The 25183-nt window shown below is 47.7% G+C and overlaps 1 protein-coding gene across 2 annotated transcripts in view; it reads left to right on the top strand.

The window, feature by feature from the left end:
- The window catches only part of stab2 (stabilin 2), a 169324-nt gene that overhangs the window by 85480 nt on the left and 58661 nt on the right, over positions 1 to 25183 (top strand). The window contains exons 39-49 of one of the 2 annotated variants that reach the window (XM_078219673.1): positions 2186 to 2281; positions 5193 to 5238; positions 5355 to 5431; positions 7180 to 7305; positions 10390 to 10463; positions 11163 to 11234; positions 11345 to 11464; positions 11575 to 11622; positions 14670 to 14753; positions 14855 to 15001; positions 22994 to 23134. In XM_078219673.1, the coding sequence (XP_078075799.1) occupies positions 2186 to 2281; positions 5193 to 5238; positions 5355 to 5431; positions 7180 to 7305; positions 10390 to 10463; positions 11163 to 11234; positions 11345 to 11464; positions 11575 to 11622; positions 14670 to 14753; positions 14855 to 15001; positions 22994 to 23134 (1031 nt within the window). The remainder of the gene's footprint in view (positions 1 to 2185; positions 2282 to 5192; positions 5239 to 5354; positions 5432 to 7179; positions 7306 to 10389; positions 10464 to 11162; positions 11235 to 11344; positions 11465 to 11574; positions 11623 to 14669; positions 14754 to 14854; positions 15002 to 22993; positions 23135 to 25183) is intronic. The other variant, XM_078219674.1, reaches the window with a different exon arrangement.

A 25183-nucleotide genomic window follows, 5' to 3' on the forward strand; every position in this document is an offset into this window, starting at 1 on the left:
GGTCCCGGGTTCGATTCTCGGGTCACTGTCTGTGTGGAGTTTGCACATTGTTTGCTTCGGTTTCCTCCGGGTGCTCCGGTTTCCTCCCGCAGTCCGAAGATGTGTGGGTTAGGTTGATTGGCCAGGTTAAAAAAATTGCCCCTTAGAGTCCTGGGATGCGTAGGTTAGAGGGATTAGCAGGTAAAATATGTGGGGGTAGGGCCTGGGTGGGATTGTGGTCGGTGCAGACTCGATGGGCCGAATGGCCTCCTTCTGCACTGTAGGGTTTCTATGATATTTCCCTTTGAAATTATCCACAATGCAATTACATATATTAAAAACCTAGCAATAGGATCTACGGCTTCCTATTTTTTGAAGAGATAAGTGAAAGAGTTAGTAATCCAGCTGTTGTGGTCACACAGCTGGCCGGCATTTACTCCCGGTTACGCAACACCTCAATTTTGAAATGCTAATCTTTGGCCAAAATTTTCCAGCCGTTCCCACCAGCAGGATCTTCCGGTCCCTCCGACAGTAACCCCCTGCCGCAGGTCCCCCGGCAGTGGTGGGTGTGAATAACGGGAAAACCTGTTGACAGGGATGGGACCAGAAGATCCTGGCACTGGCCAATGGCTGGCCACCTCTGTCGCCGCAAAACATGGGGATGGAAAATCCTGCCCTTTGTTTTCCAATCGCTCCGTTGACTTCACCCCTTACCCTCTCTCCACAACCTCCTCCAGCCCTCCACAATCCCTGCCATTTCCTCAATTCCTGCCTCTCGCACATCTTCAATTTTAATCGCGTCACTTAGGCTCCGTGTATGCGAGGGATGCAGAGGTGCTTCAGCATGATTCGGACAGGCTGTGTGAGTGGGCTTGTGCATGGCAGATGCATTGTCATGAGGATAAATGTGAGGTTATCCACTTCGGTAGCAATAATAGGAAGGCAGATTATTATTTCAATGGGTGTAAACTGAGAGAGGTGGATATTCAGCGAGACTTGGTGTCCTCGTGCATCAGTCGCTGAAAGTAGGTACAGCAGGCAGTAAAGAAGGCAAATGGTGTGTTGGCCTTCATAGTGAGAGGAGGGATAGGGATGCTTTACTGCCATTGTGTAGGCCTTTGGTGAGGCCACACCTGGAGTATTGTGTGTAGTTTTGGTGTTCTTATCTGAGGAAGGATGTCCTTGCTATAGAGGGAGTTCAGTGAAGGTTTACCAGGCTGATTCCTGGTTTGGCAGGTCTGTCATATGAGGAGAGATTAAGTTGGTTAGAATTATATTCATTGGAGTTTAGAAGAGTGAGAGGGGATCTCATAGAAACTTATAAAATTCTGACAGGGTTAGACAGATTAGATTGAGAAAGAATGTTCCCGATGGTGGGGGAGTCCAGAACTAGGGGTCATCATTTGAGGATAAGGGGTAAACCTTTTAGAACTGAGATGAGGAGAAATTTCCTCATCTGGCAAATAGTGAATGTAGAATCATAGAATCCTACAGTGCAGAAGTAGTCCATTCAGTCCATCAAGCCTGCACTGACCACAATCCCACCCAGGCCCAATCCCTATATCCCCATGTATTTACCCTAGCTGGTCCCACTGATACTAAGGGGCAATTTAGCATGGCCAATCAACCTAACCCGCACATCATTGGACTGTGGGAGGAAACCGGAGCACCCAGAGGAAACCCACGCAGACATGGGGAGAACGTGCAAACTCCACACAGCCAGTGACCCAAGCTGAGGATCGAACCCGGGTCCCTGGCGCTGTGAGGCAGCAGCACTAACCATCGTGCTGTGTGGAATTCACTGCCACAGAGAGCAATTGAGGCCAAAATATAGTGTGATTTCAAGAAGAAATTAGATATAGCTCTTGCGGGTAAAGGGATCGAGGGATATGGGGGGAATGAGGGGGGGGATCAGGATATTGAATTTCATGATCAGCCATGATTAAAATGAATGACGGAACAGGCTCGAAGGGCCGAATGGCCTACTCCAGCTTCTAGTTTCTATGTTTCGATGAAATTGCTACAAGGAGTGTAGTGTGGGTTCACAGAGAAAGTCCACTATTACATTCTCAGGGCAACCCGCACAGATAATCAATGCAGTCCATATAACAGGAGCTTTTAAAACAAAAATGCTTGTCATTGTGCCCCAGGATGTTTCTTCATTATTTTTGCATTAACAAAGCCGTTATTATTAATTACTTTCTAGAATGTAGGTGTGTTCATGGTAAATGCAATGAAAGAATCGATGGGGATGGAACTTGTGAGTGCGCGGTTGGTTGGAAAGGAGTCCATTGTGATACTCGTAAGTTTAAATTCCTTACGTTGTCCGCTCAAAAAACAGTCATCTGTGCTTCTACCAGATAATAATACAGCACATTATAATGAGGCGTCACGGGTAAAGATGATTTTCCTCATTATAGCTACCGGCGGAAAACAGGGGAGTTTTTGACTTGTGTTTTGGGTGAGTTTGAAGATGCAATCTTATGGCACTTTGCACAGAAAAAAAGAGCCAGGGGTGCGGGGGTTGGAGCCTGAACTCACTGGGGAAGCCGGCTGCTGAGCTCTTGGGGCGCCATTGCGCAGGCACCCCATCTCCCAGTGCACTGGGAAATCACCTGCCGCCCCCCCCCCTCCACCACACAAAGACATCGGGACCCCACCCCGTGCACATCGGGACGTCCCCCACGCCGATTGCTGCCTGCGCCGGTGCCCCACCCTGCCACTCACCCCACCAAAATCACCAACCCCCGCCCCCACTGATTGGGCCCCCCGACAGAGCTTCCTCCCCCACCTGTCGATTGTCCCCCCCCCCCGCAGCCGAATTCCCTTCCCCCCTTCCCTGCCGATCGCCCACCTGTGAGTTCCCTCCCCCACCCATCGATGGCCGCCCCCTGCAGCATTCCCACTCCCACCTGCCGATCACCCCCACCGGCAGACTTCCCTCCCCCCTCCTCCCCACTGATCGGCCCCCTGCAGAGTTCCCTCCCCCACCCCACCCCCCACATCGCCCCCCCCGGCAGAGTTCTCTCTCACACCTGCAGAGCTCCCCCCTTGTCTCCCTTTATCTGCCATTGCTCCTCCCACAGTTTCCACCCCCCTCAACTCAAGCCCCACCCTATAGCACAGTTTATGGTGCCCGGTGGGCACTGGCAGGATGCCAGGTGGGCACTGGCAGGTTGGCACTGCCCCATGCGCCACCTGAGGGGGCTTCAATGGCCTCTAATCACAGTCACCCCCAGCAAGGGTATGTGGTCTGGTCCTCGTTTGTGGAAACCGAGTGATCCTTGCCGGGGGGGAACCTCAGTAGGAAAACAGATGGAAGATGTGGAAAATATCCCCTTTACTTTGAAAAAGACGGGAAAACATTTGACTGTTTTTGTGATGGATTTCATCATTTAACATTGCACCTTATCTCAAGACACATCATGCTGAATCGTACCACTCTAAACCACATTGCTTCCACAACTTGTTAAACCATGATTGGTGCCTTGATAACGTGTTAAGTGAAAACAAGCCCATCAATACTAACTGAATAAGATAAATCCTTTGCAGTTTTATTGACTGCGCTGTCATGAGACAGAGAGGATGAATATCTGATTAGACCTTTTTCCCTGATTGAAACCAAGAGAGAGACAAAGGAGAACAAGGATAGAACAAAGAACAAAGAAAATTACAGCACAGGAACAGGCCCTTTGGCCCTCCAAGCCTGCACCGACCATGCTGCCCGACTGAACTAAAACCCCCTACCCTTCCGGGGACCATATCCCTCCATTCCCATCCTATTCACGTATTTGTCCAGATGCCCCTTAAAACTCTCTATTATAGCTGCTTCCACTAACTCCCCCGGCAGAGGGTTCCAGGCACCCGCCACCCTCTGTGTAAAAAACTTGCCTCGTACATCTCCTTTAAATCTTGCCCCTCGCACCTTAAACCTATGCCCCCTAGTAATTGACTCTTCCACCCTGGGAAAAAGCTTCGGACTATCCGATGTCGAATATTCTTTCTTTATTCTTTCAGGGGTTGCGGGCATCATTGCCAAGGCCAGCATTTGTTACCCTCCCTAATTGCCCTTGAACGGAAAGGCTCTCACTGCCATTGCGGAGGGCAGTTAAGAGTCAAGCACATCGCTGTGGCTCTGCAGTGCACAAGAAAACCACTGGGCTCATTGAGTCCGCACTGGCTCTCTGAAAGAGCATTCTACCTCATCCCTTACCCCTTGCTTTTCAGAAAGAATCCAATTCCCTTTCGAATATCTTGATCGAACCTTGATCTCCACCATCTTTTCAGGGAGTTCGCTCCAGACTTCAACCACCCTCTGGGTGCAAAATATTTTCCTCACATCACTTTCATTTCTTTTGCTCATCATTTTGAATCTGTGCCCTCTCACTCTTGATGATCTCTTGAGGTGGGAACGATTCCTCACTATTTACTCTCAGGATCTTGAATACCTCGATCAAATCACCTCTCAGCATTCCTTTCTCCGAGGAAAACAATCCCAAACTCTGCAAGGGGAGGCGACGGCCGAGTGGTATTATCGCTAGACAATTAATCCAGAAACTCAGCTAATGTTCTGGGGACCCGGGTTCGAATCCCGCCACGGGATAAATAAAAAATATCTGGAATTAAAAATCTACTGATGACCGTGAAACCACTGTCGATTGTTGGAAAAACCCTTCTGGTTGACTAATGTCCCTTTAGGGAAGGAAATCTGCCGTCCTTACCTGGTCTGGCCTACATGTGACTCCAGAGCCACAGCAATGTGGTTGACTCTCAGCTGCCCTCTGAAATGTCCTAGCAAGCCACTCAGTTCAAGGGCAACTAGGGATGGGCAATAAATGCTGACCAGCCAGCGATACCACAAATGAATAAAAAAAAACTACCCTCATAGTTACAGGTCCTTATCTTTGGAATCAGGCAGGCCCGTCTTTAATGTCTCACCTGAAAGGTGGCACTTGTGACAATGCAGCTGTCTCTCAGCAGTGTATTGTACAGTCAGCCTGGGCCGTGTGCCTACTTCCCGACTTCCAGAATCCAGAATCAGTTGACTCAGAAGTGGAAATACTGATATCTGCGTTCAACAGTGTTCAGATTTTCCCGAACTTACTTTTATTAAATTACTTACTTCTATTAAGTTTTCTAAGAGTTCTTTATGATATGAATCTGAAAGCTCAGAGAACTAACATCTGGAATGCGCCTATGATCTTTATTTGCAGGAATCACGGATGACCTGTGCAATAAGGGTTGCCATTCTAGTGCCAAGTACGTGCCCCTTTCACCGTTTTCTGTTGGTTATAGAGCGCTTTCGAACTTAATAAAATTCATGGCTCACTAGTTCATTGGCTGTTGACACTCTGACCTTTCACCCTCTTACACAGCTGCATCTCTGAAGCATCTGGCAGCCCGTACTGTAAATGTGTGGCTGGCTTCAAAGGCAATGGCACCTTTTGTGAAGGTAAGGTTGAACTTCTGAGCTCTCACTTACAGATCCTCTTCGGATTTTCCCCCCCCCCGGACACAACCTATTTTGCTTGTTATATTTCCTGGGTTTCCTTTTTGTTTGAAGTGCTGCATTAGGATGTGAAACTCACTGCCGTGGAAGGCGTTGGAATGAATAGAATGTATAACGGGTTAGACACGTGAGGAAGGGAGGAATAGATGGAAACAGAATTAGATTAAGGGGGTTGCAAGGAGGCTAATAAACATTGGCATGTACCAGTTTGGCCAAGTGACACTCTGCTGTAAATTCCATGTAACTCTATCTATAGCATTAGTATTTATATCACATCAAGTCTGTTAATTCTGTTAATGTCTAAAAAGGGAAATAGGTTCTGATATCTAACCTGGGTAGCAATTAATCTCTGAATTTATTCATCAGTGTTATGGCCTTAAAGAGACCATTGCTTACATTAGTGCAGAGAAAAAATGTCCACAGAATCCCTACAGTGCAGAAGCAGGCCATTCGACCCATTGAGTTTGCACAGACCCTTTGAAAGAACACTCTACCTAAGCCCATTCCCCCACCCTATCCCCGTAACCCTGTGCATTGATCATGGCCAGTCTACCTAGCGTGCACTGTGGAAGGAAACTGGAGCACCCGGAGGAAACCCACGCAGACACGGGGAGAATGTGCAAATTCCACTTAGACAGCCACCTGAGGTCAGAATCGCACTCGGGTTCCTAGCATTGTGAGACAGCAGTGCTAACCACTGTGCCACTGTGCCACCCTAGTATAGTCTTGAGATGGAGATGCCGGCATTGGACTGGGGTGGGCACAGTAAGAAGTCTCACAACACCAGGTTAAAGTCCAACAGGTTTACTTGTAACCGCCACCATACTGCCTGGGTTTGCAAAATCCTACTAGCTGTCTTGACTTGAGACAATTCACATCTCTTTAACCTGTTCAATTTCCTTCTCTCCACGCACACTGTTTGTACCTATAAAGACTTGATTACCTGTAAAGACTCATATTCCAACCATTCTTCACATTCTAATCTGTGATTATCTTGCGATTGTGTCTTCGCCAATATATATGCTGTGTTTGTGAACCTACCTCCACTTACCTGCTGAAGGAGCAGCACTCCGAAAGCTCGCGATTCCAAATAAACCTGTTGGACTTTAACCTGGTGTTGTGAGACTTCTTTCTAGTATAATCTAGTTAACTAGTGTATTCTTAACCATTATAGAATGACACTCTGAGAATAAATGCCAGTGAATGCCTGGCTCTATTAAGCAATCCCTTTAGCCATTAGAACCATGATATGGAGATGCTGGCGTTGGACTGGGTTGGGCACAGTAAAGACCTGATTACCTGTTAAGACTCGCATTCCAACCATTATCTTGTAATTGAGTTTGTGTCTGTGTATGCCCTGTTTGTGAACCCAACCCTTCACTCACCTGAGGAAGGAGCAGCGCTCCGAAAGCTCGTGCTACCAAATAAACCTGTTGGACTTCAACCTGGTGTTGTGAGGCTTCTTACTGTGCATTAGAACCATAGAACCATAGAAAAGTTATAGCACAGAAGGAGGCCATTCGGCCCATCTTGTACATGCCAATGTTGGAGTTCGGAATGTGTTTTTCGCTATCTAAATTACACGATCCTTACTCTTCCAAACAGAACTTAATCATTTTGAGGGTATTTGACTAATGTCACTTTTAGCTTGCGATAACGTTTCTGACCTTTGCCCACACTGTTTATTACAGCTGTCAATGCTTGCGAGATGAATAATGGAGGCTGCTCACTAAATGCAGACTGTAAAATAACGCTCCCCGGGCAAAGAAACTGCAACTGCCGGAGAGGATACACTGGCGATGGACTGATATGCCTTGGTAACAGCGATTTATATTCTCTTTTAAATATCTGCCCATTGAATATGTTTCACAATTCACACATGGACAACTGAGCTGATTTTAAGGGATCAGGTGAGTTTGATTGGCCCGTGGCATCAAGGCCAACATCTACAGTCATAGAGGTTTACAGCATGGAAACAGGCCCTTCGGCCCAACTTGTCCATGCCGTCCTTGTTTTAACCCCTAAGCTAGTCCCAATTGCCTGCATTTGGCCCATATCCCTCTATACCCATCTTACCCATGTAACTGTCTAAATGCTTTTTAAAAGACAAAATTGTACCCGCCTCTACTACTACCTTTGGCAGCTCGTTCCAGACACTCACCACCCTCTGTGTGAAAAAATTGCCCCTCTGGACCCTTTTGTATCTCTCCCCTCTCACCTTAAACCTATGCCCTCTAGTTTTAGACTCCCCTACCTTTGGGAAGAGATGTTGACTATCTAGCTGATCTGTGCCCCTCATTATTTTGTAGACCTCTATAAGATCACCCCTCAGCCTCCTACGCTCCAGGGGGAAACAGTCCCAGTCTATCCAGCCTTTCCTTATAACTCAAACCATCAAGTCCCAGTAGCACCCTAGTGATGCGCGATATAACACATGGGAGGCTGGATGTACTCGGGGAAATAAAGGCTTTTATTGCCAACAATAACAGAGCTACCATATACAGTACACGATCCCAGACTAAAGGGTCACCAGGCAGAGCAGTGACCTTTATACCTCTCCCAGGAGGCAGAGCCCGACTGGGGTGTACCATAACAACTATATTAACAGGTAGAACAGCCCAACCCTAACCCCAACAGTAACATATATACAGACTCATAGTACTGGCCAGACCATGGCTCAGCACTACCTAGTGGGAACCAACAATGGTTCACCACACCTAGTAAATCTTTTCTGCACTCTTTCTAGTTTAATAATATCCTATCTATAATAGGGTGACCAGAACTGTACACAGTATTCCAAGTGTGGCCTTACCAATGTCTTGTACAACTTCAACAAGACGTCCCAACTCCTGTATTCAATGTTCTGACCAATGAAGCCAATGAAATGAGACCAACTAAGGCACCAAGGAACCCTAGCAAATGGAAATCAGAGGGAGATCTCTTCCACTGATTGGAATCATATGTAACACAAAGGAAGGTGGTTGTGATGCCTGGAGGTCAATCATCTCAGCTCCAGGACATCACAGCACAAGGTCCTCGGGTTCTGGGTCCAACAATCTTCAGCTGCTTCACCAGTGACCTTCCCTCCTTCATGAAGTCAGAAATGAGGATGTCCGTTGATGATGGCACCATTTAAAAAAGTAAAGTTTATTTATTAGTCACAAGTAGGCATACACTAACACTGCAATGAAGTTACCATGAAATTCCCCTAGTCGCCACACTCCGGCACCTGTTCGGGTCAATGCACCCAACCAGCATATTCTTTCAGAATGTGGGGAGAAACCGGAGCACCCGGAGGAAACCCACGCAGACACGGGGAGAACGTGCAAACTCCAGACAGACAGTGACTCAAGCCGGGAATCGAACCCGGGTCCCTGGCGCTGTGAGGCAGCAGTGCTAACCCACTGTGCCACCGTGCCGCCTCATTTGTGGCTCCTCAGATACTGAGGTTGTCTGTACTCACGTACAGCAAGACCTGGACAACATTCAGGTTTGGGCTGATAAGTGGCAGTGGCATTTGCAGCAAGCAATGACCATTCCCAACAAGAAAGAATCTAACCATATCTCCTTGACGTTCAATGATATTATTCCACTCTCAGCATCCTGGGTGTTACCGATGATCAGAAAGTGAACTAGATCAGCCAAATTAATACTGTGATTAGCAGAGCAGTCAGAGGCTGGAAATTCTGTGGAATGTAACTCATTTCTTGGCTTCCCAAAGTCTGTTCACCATCTACAAGACACAAGTGTGATGGAATATTCTCCACTTGTCTGGATGAGTGCAGCTCCAACAACACTCAAGAAGTTTGACACCACCCAGGACAAAGCAGCCCCACTTGATCAACAGTCTACCACCACTTTAAACATTCACTCCCTCCTCCACCGACGCTCAGTAGCAGCAGTGAGTACCAAAAACAAGATGCACTGCAGCAACTCACCGAGGCTCCTTCAACAGCACCTTCCAAGCCCACAACCTCTACCTAGAAGGGCAAGAGCAGCCGATGTAGGGGAACAGCAACACCTGCAAATCCCCCTCCATGTCACACACTACTCTGACTTGGAACTTACAGCGCCATCTCACTGGCCGTTCAGTGGCACTGCAAGTGGGGACAAAGAACTTGGCATTCAGCCAAATCCCATTTCATTGCAGCGGGATTGGAGAATCCTGCTGGTGTGAACGGCTGGAAGATTCCACCCTATATTTGATTTGATTTATTATTGTCACATGTATTAACATACAGTGAAAAGTATTGTTTCTTGCGCGCTATACAGACAAAGCATACCGTCCATAGAGAGAGCGCAGAATGTAGTGTTACAGTCATAGCTAGGGTGTCAAGAAAGATCAACTTAATGCAAGGTTGGTCCATTCAAAAGTCTGACGGCAGCAGGGAAGAAGCTGTTCTTGAGTCAGTTGGTACGTGATCTCAGACTTTTGTATCTTTTTCCCGAAGGAAGAAGAGAGAATGTCTGGGGTGCGTGGGGTCCTTAATTATGCCGGCTGCTTTGCCGAGGCAGCGGGAAGTGTGGACAGAGTTAATGGATGGGAGGCTGGTTTGAGGGATGGATTGGGCTACATTCACGAGCTTTTGTACATCTTCATTCCTTCGCTGTCACTGGGTTAATTTCCTGGAACTCCTTCCTAAGCAGCTTTGTGTGTGTCTGTAGCATTTCAAGGAGGTAACTCACCCTCACCATCCCATGGACAAATGGGGAAGAGAAGTTAAGGTCCATCTCACCAGCGACGTTCACATCCCATCAAAGAATTTTAAAATATCATGTTCTTTTTTGACAGCATAGATAACGATTATGAAGTTTTCTGAAGAAAAATTAAAGATAAACAAACTCATATTACAAAAGGATAATCTATAAAAGGCTTCATTTTATTCTTGATGTTCTTTAAGCAATCAACCCCTGTCTGGAGAATAATGGAGGATGCCACTCGAATGCGGAATGTACTCAAACTGGGCCAAACCAGGTCAGTAAAATTCCACGACTGGAAATCTAATTGAGCCTGGGGCAGCATGGTGGCACAGCACCAGGGACCTGTGTTCAAACCCTCTCCTCCACGCTATCCCCGTAATTACGCACATTTACCGTGGCTAATTCACTAAACTTCACATCTTGGAATACTAAGGGGCAATTTAGCATGGCCAATCCACCTTACCTGCACATCTTTGGAATGTGGGTGGAAACCGGAGCATCCGGAGGGTGAGATGCTCTTTTGGAGAGTCGGTGCAGAATCGATGGGCCGGATGGCCCCTTTCTGTGCTGTGGAGATTTTATGGTTATACAGAATATAGAATCAGAGAATGTACGGCATGGAGACAGGCCCTTCGGCCCAAACTGGTCTGTGCCGAGCAAAATGCCCATCTAAGCTAACCCCATTTGCCTGCATTTGGCCCATATCCCTCTAAACCCTTTCCTATCCGTGTATCTGTCCAAATGCCTTTAAAATGTTGCCAATGTCCTGGCCTCAACCACTTCCCCCGGCAGCTCATTCAAACATGTTTTCCTGGATTTGTTCAGGGATGTAATGAAGAGCAGTAGTCTGTGTATCTGTGGATTGGGCCTCAGAGTAAGAATAAGCAGAACTGAACGGTGCATTTTCCTGTCTTTCCCCTGTTCCTATATCACCTTTCAGACTAAGCTTTCTAATTTTCCATTTGTGTTTTAGGCAGCATGCAACTGTTTGGTTGGCTATCAAGGTGCCGGAAAGAGCTGTGAACCAGTGAACCCCTGTCAAACGGTGAGTGCAACGCTGGTTCTTTAATACACCTTCATTCCATGTAACGTGTTGATTACCCGTGATGCTCAGTTAGAACGGCGAGTGAGTTATTTCCTGTTACTTTATTACAGGACAATGGGGGCTGCAGCGAATTTGCCAAGTGCAACCACACTGGGCCAAATGAGCGAGAGTGTAGCTGTCTGTCGAATTACGTTGGTGATGGGTTTACCTGTAAAGGTACCATATACATGGTGCGTTCAGTTGATCAGGTGCTTCAGTTAGAGTCAGTTTCAGTTGTGATCAGCTCAATGCTCCAAACAGATTAGCCACTCAGAAATTTCCCTTCACTCTTTCTTCCCAGGAGTTGTCCAAGAATTCGGCTGCTCTCCGTTTCTTCTATTGCCTTCAGGTAAGAATGAATCACCGACATTCTCCTTCCGGTCTTTAGTGGCAGTAACTCCAGCCCAGCTACGTGTAGGTTTTTTTAAAAGTTTATTTATTAGTCACAAGTAGGCTTACATTAACACTGCAACGAAGTTGCTGTGAAAATCCCCGAGTCGCCACACTCTGGTGCCTGTTCGGGATACATTGAGGGAGAATTTAGCGTGGCCAATCCACCTAACCTGCACATCTTTCGGATTATGGGAGGAAACCGGAGCGCCCGGAGGAAACCCATGCAAACACATGGGAGGACATGGAGACACTGCACAGACAGTGACTCAAGCCAGGAATCGAACTCGGATCCGTGGCACTGTGAGGCAGGAAAGCTAACTACTGTGCCGCTTAGACTAGTGAAATTCGAGCTGTCAGCAGAATCATTATTCAATCTGTTTTGGAAATGTTTGTCAATGTTAGGGTACAGCAAGCACAAAGCACCACCCGTGAACCAGGAACTAACTCTAAAAGATCATTGAAATAAGCGTAACTTTGCCAGCCCTGTAACCTCAACAAGCAGAAACACAGAAGATAAATGTTTGGAGATTAAGCTGCAACAGGTATAGCATTTACACACAGCTTTTGGATGTGGAATTCGGAGAACATGAAACCATTTGATTTATCCATTCAGCCCATCGGGTCTGCACCCACTCTCCGACAGAACATCCCACCCAGGCCCTTTCCTGTAACCCCACACATTTACCCTGCTAATCCCCCTAACCTACACATCTTTAGGACACTAAGGGGCAACTTAGAATGGCCAATCCACCTAACCCGCACATCTTTGGACTGTGGGAGGAAACCGGAACACCTGGAGGAAACCCACACAGACACGGGGAGAATGTACAGACTTCGCACAGACAGTGACCCGAGGCCGGAATTGAACCCTGGACCCTGGCGCTGTGAGGCAGCAGTGCTAACCACTGTGTCACTCTTCCACCAATTTGCTGCATGCAAGTTGGTTGCCATGGTTCACTGCAGTACTGATGTGGAGATGCCGGCGTTGGACTGGGGTAAACACAGTAAGAGGTTTAACAACACTCACCTGAAGAAGGGGCTTGGAGCTCCGAAAGCTTGTGTGGCTTTTGCTACCAAATAAACCTGTTGGACTTTAACCTGGTGTTGTTAAACTTTTCACTGCAGTACACCAGTGGCTATATTTCCAGGAATAGCGCTTCATTTTCTGAGGTGTTTTGAGGTATCTGGTGGTCCCAAAAGGCGTTATATAAATTCATTCATGGCTGACAATCAGGATTGCATTCCTTGAGAATGGTGCTCAAATGCCCTGTTGGGGAAGTGAAAGTCGGGATATTTTAGTGAAGGCATGAGGAATGCAGCAGGTCAGACATAGAACATAGTTCATTGACTTTTGGCAAGACCGAAAGATCCTGATGGTGGGCAGGGCTGGAGAATCCCGGCTGAGGAAGAATGTCCTTGCTATGGAGGGAGTACAGCAAAAGGTTTAACCAGGCTGATTCCTGGGATGGCAGGTCTGTCATATGAGGAGAGACTGAGTCAGTTAGGATTACATTCACTGGAGTTTAGAAGAGTGAGGCAGATAGAAACATAGAAGATAGGAGCAGGAGGAGGCCATTCGGCCCTTCGAGCCTGCTCCGCCATTCATCACGATCATGGCTGATTGTCCAACTCAATAGCCTAATCCTGCTTTCTCCCCATAACCTTTGATCCCGTTCACCCCAAGTGCTATATCCAGCCGCTTCTTGAATTCATTCAATGTTTTGGCATCAACTACTTCCTGTGGTTGATCGCATAGAAACGTATAAAATTCTAACAGGGTTAGACTGGGCAGATTCAGAAAGAATGTTCCCGATGGTGGGGGAGTCCAGAACTCGGGGTTATAGTTTGAGGATAAGGGGCAAACCGTTTAGAACTGAGGTGAGGAGAAATGTCTTCACCCAGAGGGTGGTGAATGTGTGGAATTACACACAGAACGTAATAGAGGCCAAAACGTTGTGTGATTTCAAGAAAAGAATTAGTAGCTCTTGGAGCTAAAGGGATCAAGGGATATGGGAGGAAGGGGGAATCAGGATATTGAATTGGATGATTAGCCACTATGAATGGTGTAGCAGGCCAGAAGGGCTGAATGGCCTCCTCCTGCTTGTAGTTCCTCTGTTTCAATGTGTGACCCTAAAGCCCCGTGGTATATATCAATGCAACCCCTATCAGACAAGAAAATAATCTTGGGCAGTCCCATTGATCTGGGCCACCTGAACACTCCATACCCAACAATCTTTGAGGTGTTATTTTTCTTCACTTTATCTACCTAGAGTTGAAAAAGAAATGAATCCTCCAATTGGAAATTGATGTTTAGTTCGTCTGACACTCCCACACTGATTTGATGTGATTGGATTTACTATTTTCACATGCATTGGTATATAGTGAAAAGTATTGTTTCTTGCATGCATACAGATGAAGCATACCGTTCATAGAGAAGGAAAGGAGAGAGAGTGCAGAATGTAGTGTTACAGTCATAGCTAGGGTGTAGAGAAAGATCAACTTAATATAAAGGGAAAATGCTGGAAAATCTCAGCAGGTTTGCTAGACCTGCTGAGATTTTCCAGCATTTTCTCTTTTGGTTTCAGATTCCAGCATCCGCAGTAATTTGCTTTTATCAACTTAACATAAGATAAGTCCATTCAAGAGTCTGATAGCAGCAGGGAAGAAGCTGTTCTTGAGTCGGTCGGTACGTGACCTCAGGCTTTTGTATCTCTTTCCCGACAGAAGAAGGTGGAAGAGAGAATGTCCGGGGTGCGTGTGATCCTTAATTATGCTGGCTGCTTTTCCAAGGTAGCAGGAAGTGTAGACAGAGTCAACGGATGGGAGGCTGATTTGAGTGATGGACTGGGGCTCGTTCACGACCCGTTGTAGTTTCTTGCGGTCTTGGGCAGAGCAGGAGCCATACCGAGCTGTGGTACAACTGTAAAGGATGCTTTCTATGTTGTTATGACACTGGAGTAACTCTCTCCAAACCCGGGTGATTTATTTTCTCTTTCTGTGTAGATGAATCATGTCACTGAGTTTGGTGGCTCCGGACCTTTCACCGTGTTCGTTCCAAGCAATGATGCTTTTAAGAACATTTCTCAGGTAAGTATGAATGTGTCATCGAGGCTGCACCATTTACCAAAGGGGGGGGGTTGTTTGAGTCATTTCACACGAGTCTTCACCTCGTTCTCTTTAACATTCAGATATCCAACTGGATGGAAAACGGACAGATGGCCCAGGTTCTCCGTTATCACATTGTGGCATGTAATCAAATACTGTACAACCAACTGATCACCATGAAAAGTCTCACCACCGTTCAAGGAGAAACCATACAGCTTTCTTATGTACAGGTGAGTGTGTGAGTTGCAGTAATACATGGGGGATAAACCGCTGGATCTGAAGCTCCAAGTTACTTGATATAAATTGACCAGGGAAGAAAGCAACAAAATTTAAGAGTGTTAGAGTTGAATTTTCCTGTCACCGTGGGAATTGGAGCGGGCGGGGGGATGGAACACGTAAAGGTCCTCAAGCGGGATTTTCCGGTTTTGGGGCGTGCGCAGCCGGAAAATCCCGCCCTTAGTTGTTGTTCAGTTGTTAGCATTCCTGCCAGAAAGTTGTGGGTTCAAGTCCTACTCCCGGGACTTCAGCACATGAGATAGGCTGGCATCGCAGTGCATACTACAGGATTGCTCGAGTGGGCATCCTTCGACTGAGATGCTGAACTGAGGCCTGTATATTCTCTCAGGTGGATCCTAGAGGAGAGCCAGGGAGTTCCCACTGCTGTCCTGGCTAAACATTCATCCCTCAACCAATATCATTCAAACAGATAATTTGGGCATTGATTTCCATTGCTGCTCCTGGGAGCTTGCTGTGCACAAATTGCCAACTTTTTTTTATTTGTTCATGGGATGTGGGCATCGCTGGCTGGGCCAACATTTATTGTCCATCCCCAAGGGTACTTAAGAGTCAACTACATTGCTGTGGCTCTGGAGTCAGATACAGGCCAGACCAGGTAAGGACGGCAGATTTCCTTCCCTGAAGGGACATTAATGAACTAGTGCACTACAGTGACTGCACTTCAAAGGTTAAAGATTACAATTGATTGTAAAGCACAGGAAAAGCGCTTTATTAGTTAAAGTCATCAGAGAATCATAGAATCCCTACGGTGCAGAAAGAGGCCATTCGGCCCATCAAGCCTGCACTGACAACAATCCCACCCAGACCCTATTCACATAACCCCACATCCCCCTGATATTTATTTAGCATGGCCAATCCAACTAATCCGTACATCTTTGAAGTGTGGGAGGAAACCGGAGCATCTGGAGGAAACCCACGCAAACACGGGGAGAACGTGCAAACTCCACACAGACATTGACCCAAGCCGGGAATCGAACCCCGGCTCCCTGGCGCTCTGAGGCAGCAGTGCTAACCACTGTGCAACCGTACCGCCCCATTCTTTCTTTTGGCAGCATGGTGGCACAGTGGTTAGCACTGCAGCCTCACAGCGCAAGGGACCCGGGTTAATTTCCAGCACTGGGTGTCTGTCTGTGTGGAGTTTGCACGTTCTCCCCGTGTCTGCGTGGGTTTCCTCCGGGTGCTCCGGTTTCCTCCCACACTCCAAAGATGTGCGGGTTAGATGGATTGGCCATGGTAAATTGCCCTTTACTGTCCCAAGATGTGGAGGTTAGTTGGGTTGACCATGGTAAATGTGTGGGGTTGCAGGGATAGGACGGGAAAGGGGCCTGGGCAAGATGCTCCTTCAGAGGGTGGGTGCAGGCTCGATGGGCTGAATGGCCTCCTCCTGCACTGTTGGGATTCTATTACATTTTCCTCCCTATTTCTGACTGATTGACCTTTGAAGGTGGCAGGACACATTGAGAGAGTCATTAGTGATGCATAGGGGATCTTAGGGGCTATGTAATAGAGGTATTGAATATATATAACTCCGGTTCACTGGTCAGGTAAATAACAACTGTACCATTTATTTACCCACGACTATAATACAGAGGGATTTGCAGCTTTGTGCTGCCAGTCAGATTTCAGGATCAAATCTGCCAAGCAAGCCCCGGCTTGTTAGGGTGCTCCCTCACGCTGGTCCCTGATTGGTTACCTGGATCATGTGATCCTCCCCCTTAAAGGGGGCAGCCACCATAGTTAAAAAGCAGAGAATTTATGCTGGACCTTCATAAAGCCCTGGTTGAGCTCTAACTAGTATCTTGTATCCAATTAGGTGTGGCACGGTGGCACAGTGGGTTAGCACTGCTGCCTCACAGCGCCAGGGACCCGGGTTCGATTCCCGGCTTGGGTCACTGTCTGTGCGGAGTCTGCACGTTCTTCCTGTGTCTGCGTGGGTTTCCTCCGGGTGCTTTGGTTTCCTCCCACAGTCCAAAGTTATAGAATCCCTATAGTGCAGAAGGAGGTCATTAGGCCCATCGAGTCTGCATCAACAACGATCCCCACCCAGGCCCTATCCCCGTCACCCCATATATTTACCCTGCTAATCCCTCTGACACTGATGGACAACTTAGCATGGCCAATGCACCTAACCAGCACTTTTGGACTGTGGGAAGAAACCAGAGCACCCAGAGGAAACCCACACAGACACGGGGAGAACGTGCAGACTCCACACAGACAGTGACCCAAGCCGGGAATCGAACCCAGGTCCCTACAGATGTGCAAGTTAGGTTGATTGGCCATGTTAAGTTGTCCCTTTGTATCCCAAGATGTGTAGGTTAAATGGATTGGCCATGGTAATTGCATGGAGTTACGGGGATAGGGAAGGGTGAGAGCCAGAGTAATATACTCTGTCAGAGAGTTAGTCCAGACTCGATGGACCGAATGGCCTCCTTCTGCACTGTAGGAATTGTATGAATTGTGGTCATCACTGGTAATGAGGCGATTTGGTTCAAGGGATGAAGTTTAGTTACAAGGTTAGATCGAAGAAGCTGGAGTTAATCTCCTTTGAGCAAAGAAGATCGGGGGAGATCTGTTAGCGATGTACACAATTATGACAGGTTTCAATAGGGTCGACAAAGAGAAGCTATTCCCATTGGCTGAGCAAGGTTTTGAGCAGGAGATGCCCGGGGCAGGGCGGGGCGGGGGGGGGGGGGGGGGGGGGGGGGGGGGGGTGGAAATGTGAAGAGGAAAGTTTTATGCAGGAGGTGGGATTGACTCGGAGTTCATTGCCTGTGAGCTGGGGATGGGCGCCAGAGGCTGTGTGACTGAAAGAGCACGGGAGAATGGGCTGAGTGGATTGTTCCATGGAGGACCAGCGTGGATTAGATGGGCCGAATAGCCTCTTTCCATACCATAATAATTCTGCTAGAAAAAGGCTGCACCATTCCTCGTGGCTATCCGGGACACGCAGCTTTGCTGTTGATTGTTGAGGCAAATGTGTCTTGGGCAAAGTCATGGCCACTTCTTGTGTTTTACAGGGAATCCCTCTCACACCTCTGCATTTTGGTGGTTCTTTAACCATTAGCTACCAGCTCAACTCACCTGCGCAATGCAGTAACTCAGGGGAAAGGGTAACTCGGGGGAAAGAGTAACTCGGGGGAAAGGGTAACTCGGGGGAAAGGGTAACTCAGAGGAAAGGGTAACTCGGGGGAAAGGGTAACTCAGAGGAAAGGGTAACTCGGGGGAAAGGGTAACTCGGGGGAAAGGGTAACTCGGGGGAAAGGGTAACTCAGGGGAAAGGGTAACTCAGGGGAAAGAGTAACTCGGGGGAAAGGGTAACTCGGGGGAAAGGGTAACTCAGGGGAGGGTAACTCAGAGGAAAGGGTAACTCAGAGGAAAGGGTAACTGCGGGGAAAGGGTAACTCGGGGGAAAGGGTAACTCAGGGGAGGGTAACTCAGAGGAAAGGGTAACTGCGGGGAAAGGGTAACTGAGGGGAAAGGGTAACTCGGGGGAAAGGGTAACTGAGGGGAAAGAGTAACTCGGGGGAAAGGGTAACTCGGGGGAAAGGGTAACTCAGAGGAAAGGGTAACTGAGGGGAAAGGGTAACTCGGGGAAAGGGTAACTCGGGGGAAAGGGTAACTCGGGGAAAGGGTAACTCAGGGAAAGGGTAACTCGGGGGAAAGGGTAACTCGGGGAAAGAGTAACTCGGGGAAAGGGTAACTCAGGGGAAAGGGTAACTCAGGGGAAAGGGTAACTCGGGGAAAGGGTAACTCAGGGGAAAGGGTAACTCGGGGGGAAAGGGTAACTGAGGGGAAAGAGTAACTCGGGGGAAAGAGTAACTCAGGGAAAGGGTAACTCGGGGGAAAGGGTAACTCGGGGAAAGGGTAACTCAGGGAAAGGGTAACTCGGGGGAAAGGGTAACTCGGGGAAAGGGTAACTCAGGGGAAAGGGTAACTCAGGGGAAAGGGTAACTCGGGGAAAGGGTAACTGAGGGGAAAGGGTAACTCGGGGGAAAGGGTAACTCGGGGAAAGGGTAACTCGGGGGAAAGGGTAACTCGGGGAAAGGGTAACTCGGGGGAAAGGGTAACTCGGGGGAAAGGGTAACTCAGGGGAAAGGGTAACTCGGGGGAAAGGGTAACTCGGGGGAAAGGGTAACTGAGGGGAAAGGGTAACTCGGGGGAAAGGGTAACTCGGGTGAAAGGGTAACTCGGGGGAAAGGGTAACTCGGGGGAAAGGGTAACTCGGGTGAAAGGGTAACTCGGGGGAAAGGGTAACTCGGGGGAAAGGGTAACTCGGGGGAAAGGGTAACTCGGGGAAAGGGTAACTGAGGGGAAAGGGTAACTCGGGGGAAAGGGTAACTGAGGGGAAAGGGTAACTCGGGGAAAGAGTAACTCGGGGGAAAGGGTAACTCAGGGAAAGGGTAACTCGGGGGAAAGGGTAACTCGGGGAAAGGGTAACTCAGGGAAAGGGTAACTCGGGGGAAAGGGTAACTCGGGGGAAAGGGTAACTCGGGGGAAAGGGTAACTCGGGGGAAAGGGTAACTGAGGGGAAAGGGTAACTCGGGGGAAAGGGTAACTCGGGTGAAAGGGTAACTCGGGGGAAAGGGTAACTCGGGGAAAGGGTAACTCGGGGGAAAGGGTAACTCGGGGGAAAGGGTAACTCGGGGAAAGGGTAACTCGGGGAAAGGGTAACTCGGGGGAAAGGGTGACACATTTGTTCTCCACTGCAAAATTGATCCACAGAGGAGCGTTAAACTAAGAAAGTGGCAAGCCTGAGGTTTTATACTGCCTGTTGAGGCGTTACTAAACTCAAAATGATTGTCAAATTGCAATGGCTGCAGATCCTTAAGCAGGGCCAGGTGTTATCCACTGGAGCCTTCCTTTGATTTGATTTGATTTATTATTGTCACATGTATTAACATACAGTGAAAAGTATTGTTTCTTGCGCGCTACACAGACAAAGCATGCCGTTCATAGAGAAGAAAAGGAGAGAGTGCAGAATGTAGTGTCACAGTCATAGCTAGGGTGTAGAGAAAGATCAACTTAATGTAAGGTTAAGTCCATTCAAAAGTCTGACAGCAGCAGGGACGAAGCTGTTTTTGAGTCGGTTGGCACGTGTACTCGGACTTTTGTATCTTTTTCCTGATGGAAGAAGGTGGAAGAGAGAATGTCCGGGGTGCGTGGGGTCCTTAATTATGCTGGCTGCTTTGCCGAGGCAGCGGGAAGTGTAGACAGAGTCAATGGATGGGAGGCTGGTTTGCGTGATGGATTGGGCTACATTCACGACCTTTTGTAGTTCCTTGCGATCTTCAGCAGAGCAGGAGCCCATACCAAGCTGTGATACAACCAGAAAGTGGGAGCACGCAAAAACAGAATGGGAGAGTGCATCTCATCCCCAATTCGAGCCAGCCTGCTACCAGATGGGCCAATGCCCTGACTGTGCTGGCCACCACTTACCCCCCTCCACTAACTGCCCCAGAACAAACCGACTGACCATTCACCCAGTGTTGTTCACAAAGCAACAGTGAGTGCTCTTGAAAACTGACCCATCGACTCTGCAGCACTTTATCATGTTCTCAGAAAGTGAAAGGCACTAGTTACATTTAAATACTTTCTTTTTATTCATTCCCCCTTTCAGTGCAGCACGGGTTAGTCACTGCCTTAAAAAAAGCTAGAGGAATTTAGTTCACATTAGCATTTATATTGGAACAACAGCAAGCATGTAATTGTGCGTGTAAACACATTGATTATGCATATTGTGCACACTGTAGCACATAAATGATTAGTACAGTGTTTGCAGGTAGTTCTGTGATCCTCTGTTATGTCCCAGTTTAGTCGTTAATCAGTGTAATGTCATGGAGGGCACATGTCCAATTTCTCAGTATGGCCTCCCGGCCAGAGGGACTTTCCATTCGCTTCAGTCCCACGAACACTTTGGTTTTAAAATTCACATCCTGGATCCAGGCCCGAGCCCCACTCCCTACCTCTGCAACCTCCAGCAGCCTCACAAATCTCTCAGAACTCTGAGCCTCGGAGCAGCACGGTGGCACAGTGGTTAGCACTGCTGCCTCACAGCGCCAGGGACCTGGGTTCGATTCCTGGCTTGGGTCACTGTCTGTGTGGAGTTTGCACGTTCCTGCGTGGGTTTCCTCCGGGTGCTCCGGTTTCTTCCCACTGTCTGAAAGACGTGCTGGTTAGGGCGCATTGGCCATGCTAAATTCTCCCTCAGTGTATTCGAACAGGAGTGTGGCAACTAGAGGATTTTCACAGTAACATCATTGCAGTGTTAATGTAAGCCTACTTGTGACACTAATTAAAAAACTTCTCCAACTCTGGTCCCTCATAGAACCCCTGCTTCCTCATCCTGTCAGTGGATGCTGTGTCTTCACCTATCTGGGCCCTAAGCTGTCCCCTAAAGCTCTCTGCTCCTCCTCTCTCTCCACACTTTTAAGGCTCTGCTTAAAATCTCCCACTTTAGCCAAGCTTTAGGTCATCGGTCCCCATATCCCTTTTGCTTCAGTGTCAGGGTTTATCCAACTACTCACCCGTGAAGCATCTTGAGATGTTTAGTATGTCAAGGGCTCCACGTAAATGCAAGGTGTGTTGTTGCTATGGGGAAGATTCTGCCTTCACTACCTGGGGAGTCATTAGCCAGAGTGAATTATCCTAAACCTCAATGGATTTAAAACCAGGCAGGCATTTAAACAATGACAGACATTCAATCGTCCCATTCGCCAATGACTGAGGTGAAAATCTGCCAGTGTGGTCATTGATGAGGGTTTTTTATTATATTCTATCATTGGGCATCGCTGGCTGGCCAGCAATTATTGCCTATCATTAATTGCCCTTGAGAAGGTGGTGGTGAGCTGCTGCCTTGAATCGCTGCAGTCCACGTGGTGTAGGAACACCTACAATGCTACTGGGAAGAGAATTCCAGGATTTGGACCCAGTGACAGTGCAGAAACGACAATATATTTCCAAGTCAGGATGATGAGTGACTTGGAGCGGAACCTCCAGGTGACGATATCCCCAGGTTTCTGCTGCCCTCATCCTTCTAGATCAGTGGTTCCCAAAGGGTGCGGCGCGCCACACTGGTGCGGCGAGAGAGGATGGTAAGTGTGGCGGGAAGATTCAAGGACAATCAAACAAACATTTAAACATGGTTTAAACAAGCGTTGTTTTATACTTTCTGGATGTCCCATGATCATATTATAAAGTAGTTGTGTTCTATGTTATGAATCAAGCACTGCTAAGAGTTGTTTTTTTTTGTTTTTGAATGTATTTCTTATCAATAAAAAATTCGGTGTGGCGCGAGCAAATTTTTATTCCGAAAGTGCGGCCCAGTGAAAAAAGTTTGGGAACCACTGATCTAGATAGCAGTGATCATGGGTTTGGAAGGTGCTGTCTAAGGAGCTGCAGTAAGTCTTCGGAGGCAGAAGTCCCTTCACCAAAATCCCTTTATTTACAATTCCAACCGCAGTACACAGAGTGCTCGCAGTCAGCAGTCTAACTCCGGGGGTGCCAGAGGAACTGACACTCCCGGTTAAATACAAGGAAAAGACTCCTTGATTGATTGGCCCATCAACTGACTCCTTAATCAGGGAGTTCATTTTCCAATAGGCCTGATTGAAGTCATTACAAGAGCCTTGGTGAGTTCCTGCAGTGCATCTTGTAGATGGAACACACCACGGTGCGTCAGTGATGGGGGGAGTGAATATGTGTGCCAATCAAGCGGGGCTGGCTTTTTTCTGGGTGGCGTTGAGCTTCTAGAGTGTTGTTGGAGCTGCACTTTATAGCAAGCCACTCAGTCATGTTCAAGAAGATGGCTCACCATTCAGGCAAGCGGAGAGTACTCCGTCATACTGTAGACGTAAGTTATTTTTGAAAAGTATTCCGTATCGTTTTTCATGATGTTTAACATAAGATCCATGCCTTTTGATTGACAGAATGTCCTGTATCTAAACAACAAAGCCAGGATAATAAACAGCGACATTATCAATGCCAACGGCGTGGTCCATTTCATAGACAATCTACTGTCACCTCGGGAGATGCAGCTTATTCCAAAGAGCGCGCTGGGTTATAAATACGTAAGACTTGCAATGTCCAGTATGAACCGAAAGCTAAATTTTCATGTGAATTCCAGAAACTGGTGGTGAAATTAATGTTATCTCTCACACACACAGGCAGAACGAGTGTTGGCAATGTTTGTATATCACACAGAATGAGCAGGTGTATTTGAGAGAATTAATCCATGATCTTTCGTTTTTTTGCCCATTTCTAGAAAGCTTTGGTGGGATTTGAATGATCATCATAGGCTGGATATAAAATATTTTGCAACCACTTCATGTACTGTGAAAATAGACAAAAGCAAATTACTGCGGATGCTGGAATCTGAAACCAAAAGAGAAGGTGCTGGAAAATCTCAGCGGGTCTGGCAGCATCTGGTAAGGAGAGAAAAGAGCTGACGTTTCGAGTCCAGATGACCTTTTGTCAGTGCTGTGTACACATATCTTTGACAAAGGGTCACCTAGACTCGAAACGCCAGCTCTTTTCTCTCCTTACAGATGCTGCCAGACCTGCTGAGATTTTCCAGCATTTTCTCTTCTGGTTCTTGAAAATAGACATTGGGGACTTTCAGTAACTTCAGATAAATGAAAAAAAAAAGATCCTCATTTTTTAAAATTCTTTGATGGGACCTGGGTGTTAAGGTATTTGTTGTCTATCCCTAATTGCCCTTCAATGGCCACGTCAGAGGGCACTTAAGAGTCAACCACATTGCTATGGCTCTGGAGTCACATGTAGGCCAGACCGGGTAAGGACGGCAGATTTCCTTCGCTAAAGAACATTAGTGAACCAGATGGATTTTTGCAAGAATTAATGATAGTTTCAAGGTCACCATTACTGACAGCAGCACAGTGGTTAGCACTGCTGCCTCACAGCACCAGAGACCCTGGTTCAATTCCAGCCTTGGGTGACTGTCTGGGTGGAGTTTGCACATTCTCCCCGTGTCTGCGTGCGTTTCCTCCGGATGCCCCGGTTTCTTCCCACAGTCCAAAGATGTGCAGGTTAGATGAATTGGCCATGCTAAATTGCCCCTTAGTGTCCAGAGAGGTTTAGGTTAGGTGTATTGGCCATGCTAAATTGCCCCTTAGTGTCCAGAGAGGTTTAGGTTAGATGAATTGGCCATGCTAAATTGCCCCTAAGTGTCCCAAGAGGTTTAGGTTAGGTGGATTGGCCATGCTAAATTGCCCCTTGGTGTCCCAAAGTGTGTAGGTTAGGGGGAGTGGCAGGGTAAATATGTGGGGTTACGAGGATAAAGTCTGGATAAGCTGCTCTGTCGGAGAGTTGGTGCAGACTTGTTGGGCCAAGTAGCCTCCTTTTCCATTGTAGGAATTCTAAGATTCTACTGAGACTCACAGGGGGATTTTCTGACTGTTCTTGCCAGCAGGATCTTCCAGTCCTGCCGACAGCGGTCCACCCACCTCCCGCTGCAGGTTCCCTGGTAGCAAAGGGTGCAAAAAATGGGAAACCCCATTGACAGCGGGGGGACTGGAAGATCCTACGGCCAATGGCAGGCCACCTCAACCATTGCGATTAATGCTGTCGCCATCCAGAAAATCCCACCCTCACATCCAATTCCAGATTTATTGGTAAAATATAAATTCCATCAGTTGTCATGGAGAGATTTAAACCCGTTTCACCAGAGTATGATCACAGCAAGATACCGCAGGTGCTGGAAATCCAAAATAAAAACAGAAAGTGCTGGAAATGTTCAGCAGGTCTGCCTAGCAAAGTATAGTTAACATCTTGAGTCAGATATGACTCTTCTTCAGAGTTCATCCATAAAGCATTCATTACCTTGGGACCCGGATTACTAGTCCAATCTTATTGGGGCGGCACAGTGGTTAGCACTGCTGCCTCACAGCGCCAGGGACCCGGGTTCGATTCCCAGCTTGGGTCACTGTCTGTGTGGAGTCTGCACGTTCTCCCAGTGTCTGTGTGAGTTTCCTCCCACAGTCCGAAAGACGTGTTGGTTAGGTGCATTGGTGTTAAATGCTCCCTCAGTGTGCCCGAACAGGCACCGGACTGTGGCGATTCGGGGAGTTTCACAGTAACTTCATTGCAATGTTAATGTA

This window comes from Mustelus asterias, chromosome 9, assembly GCF_964213995.1.
Source record: "Mustelus asterias chromosome 9, sMusAst1.hap1.1, whole genome shotgun sequence".
Classification (NCBI taxonomy): Eukaryota; Metazoa; Chordata; class Chondrichthyes; order Carcharhiniformes; family Triakidae; genus Mustelus; species Mustelus asterias.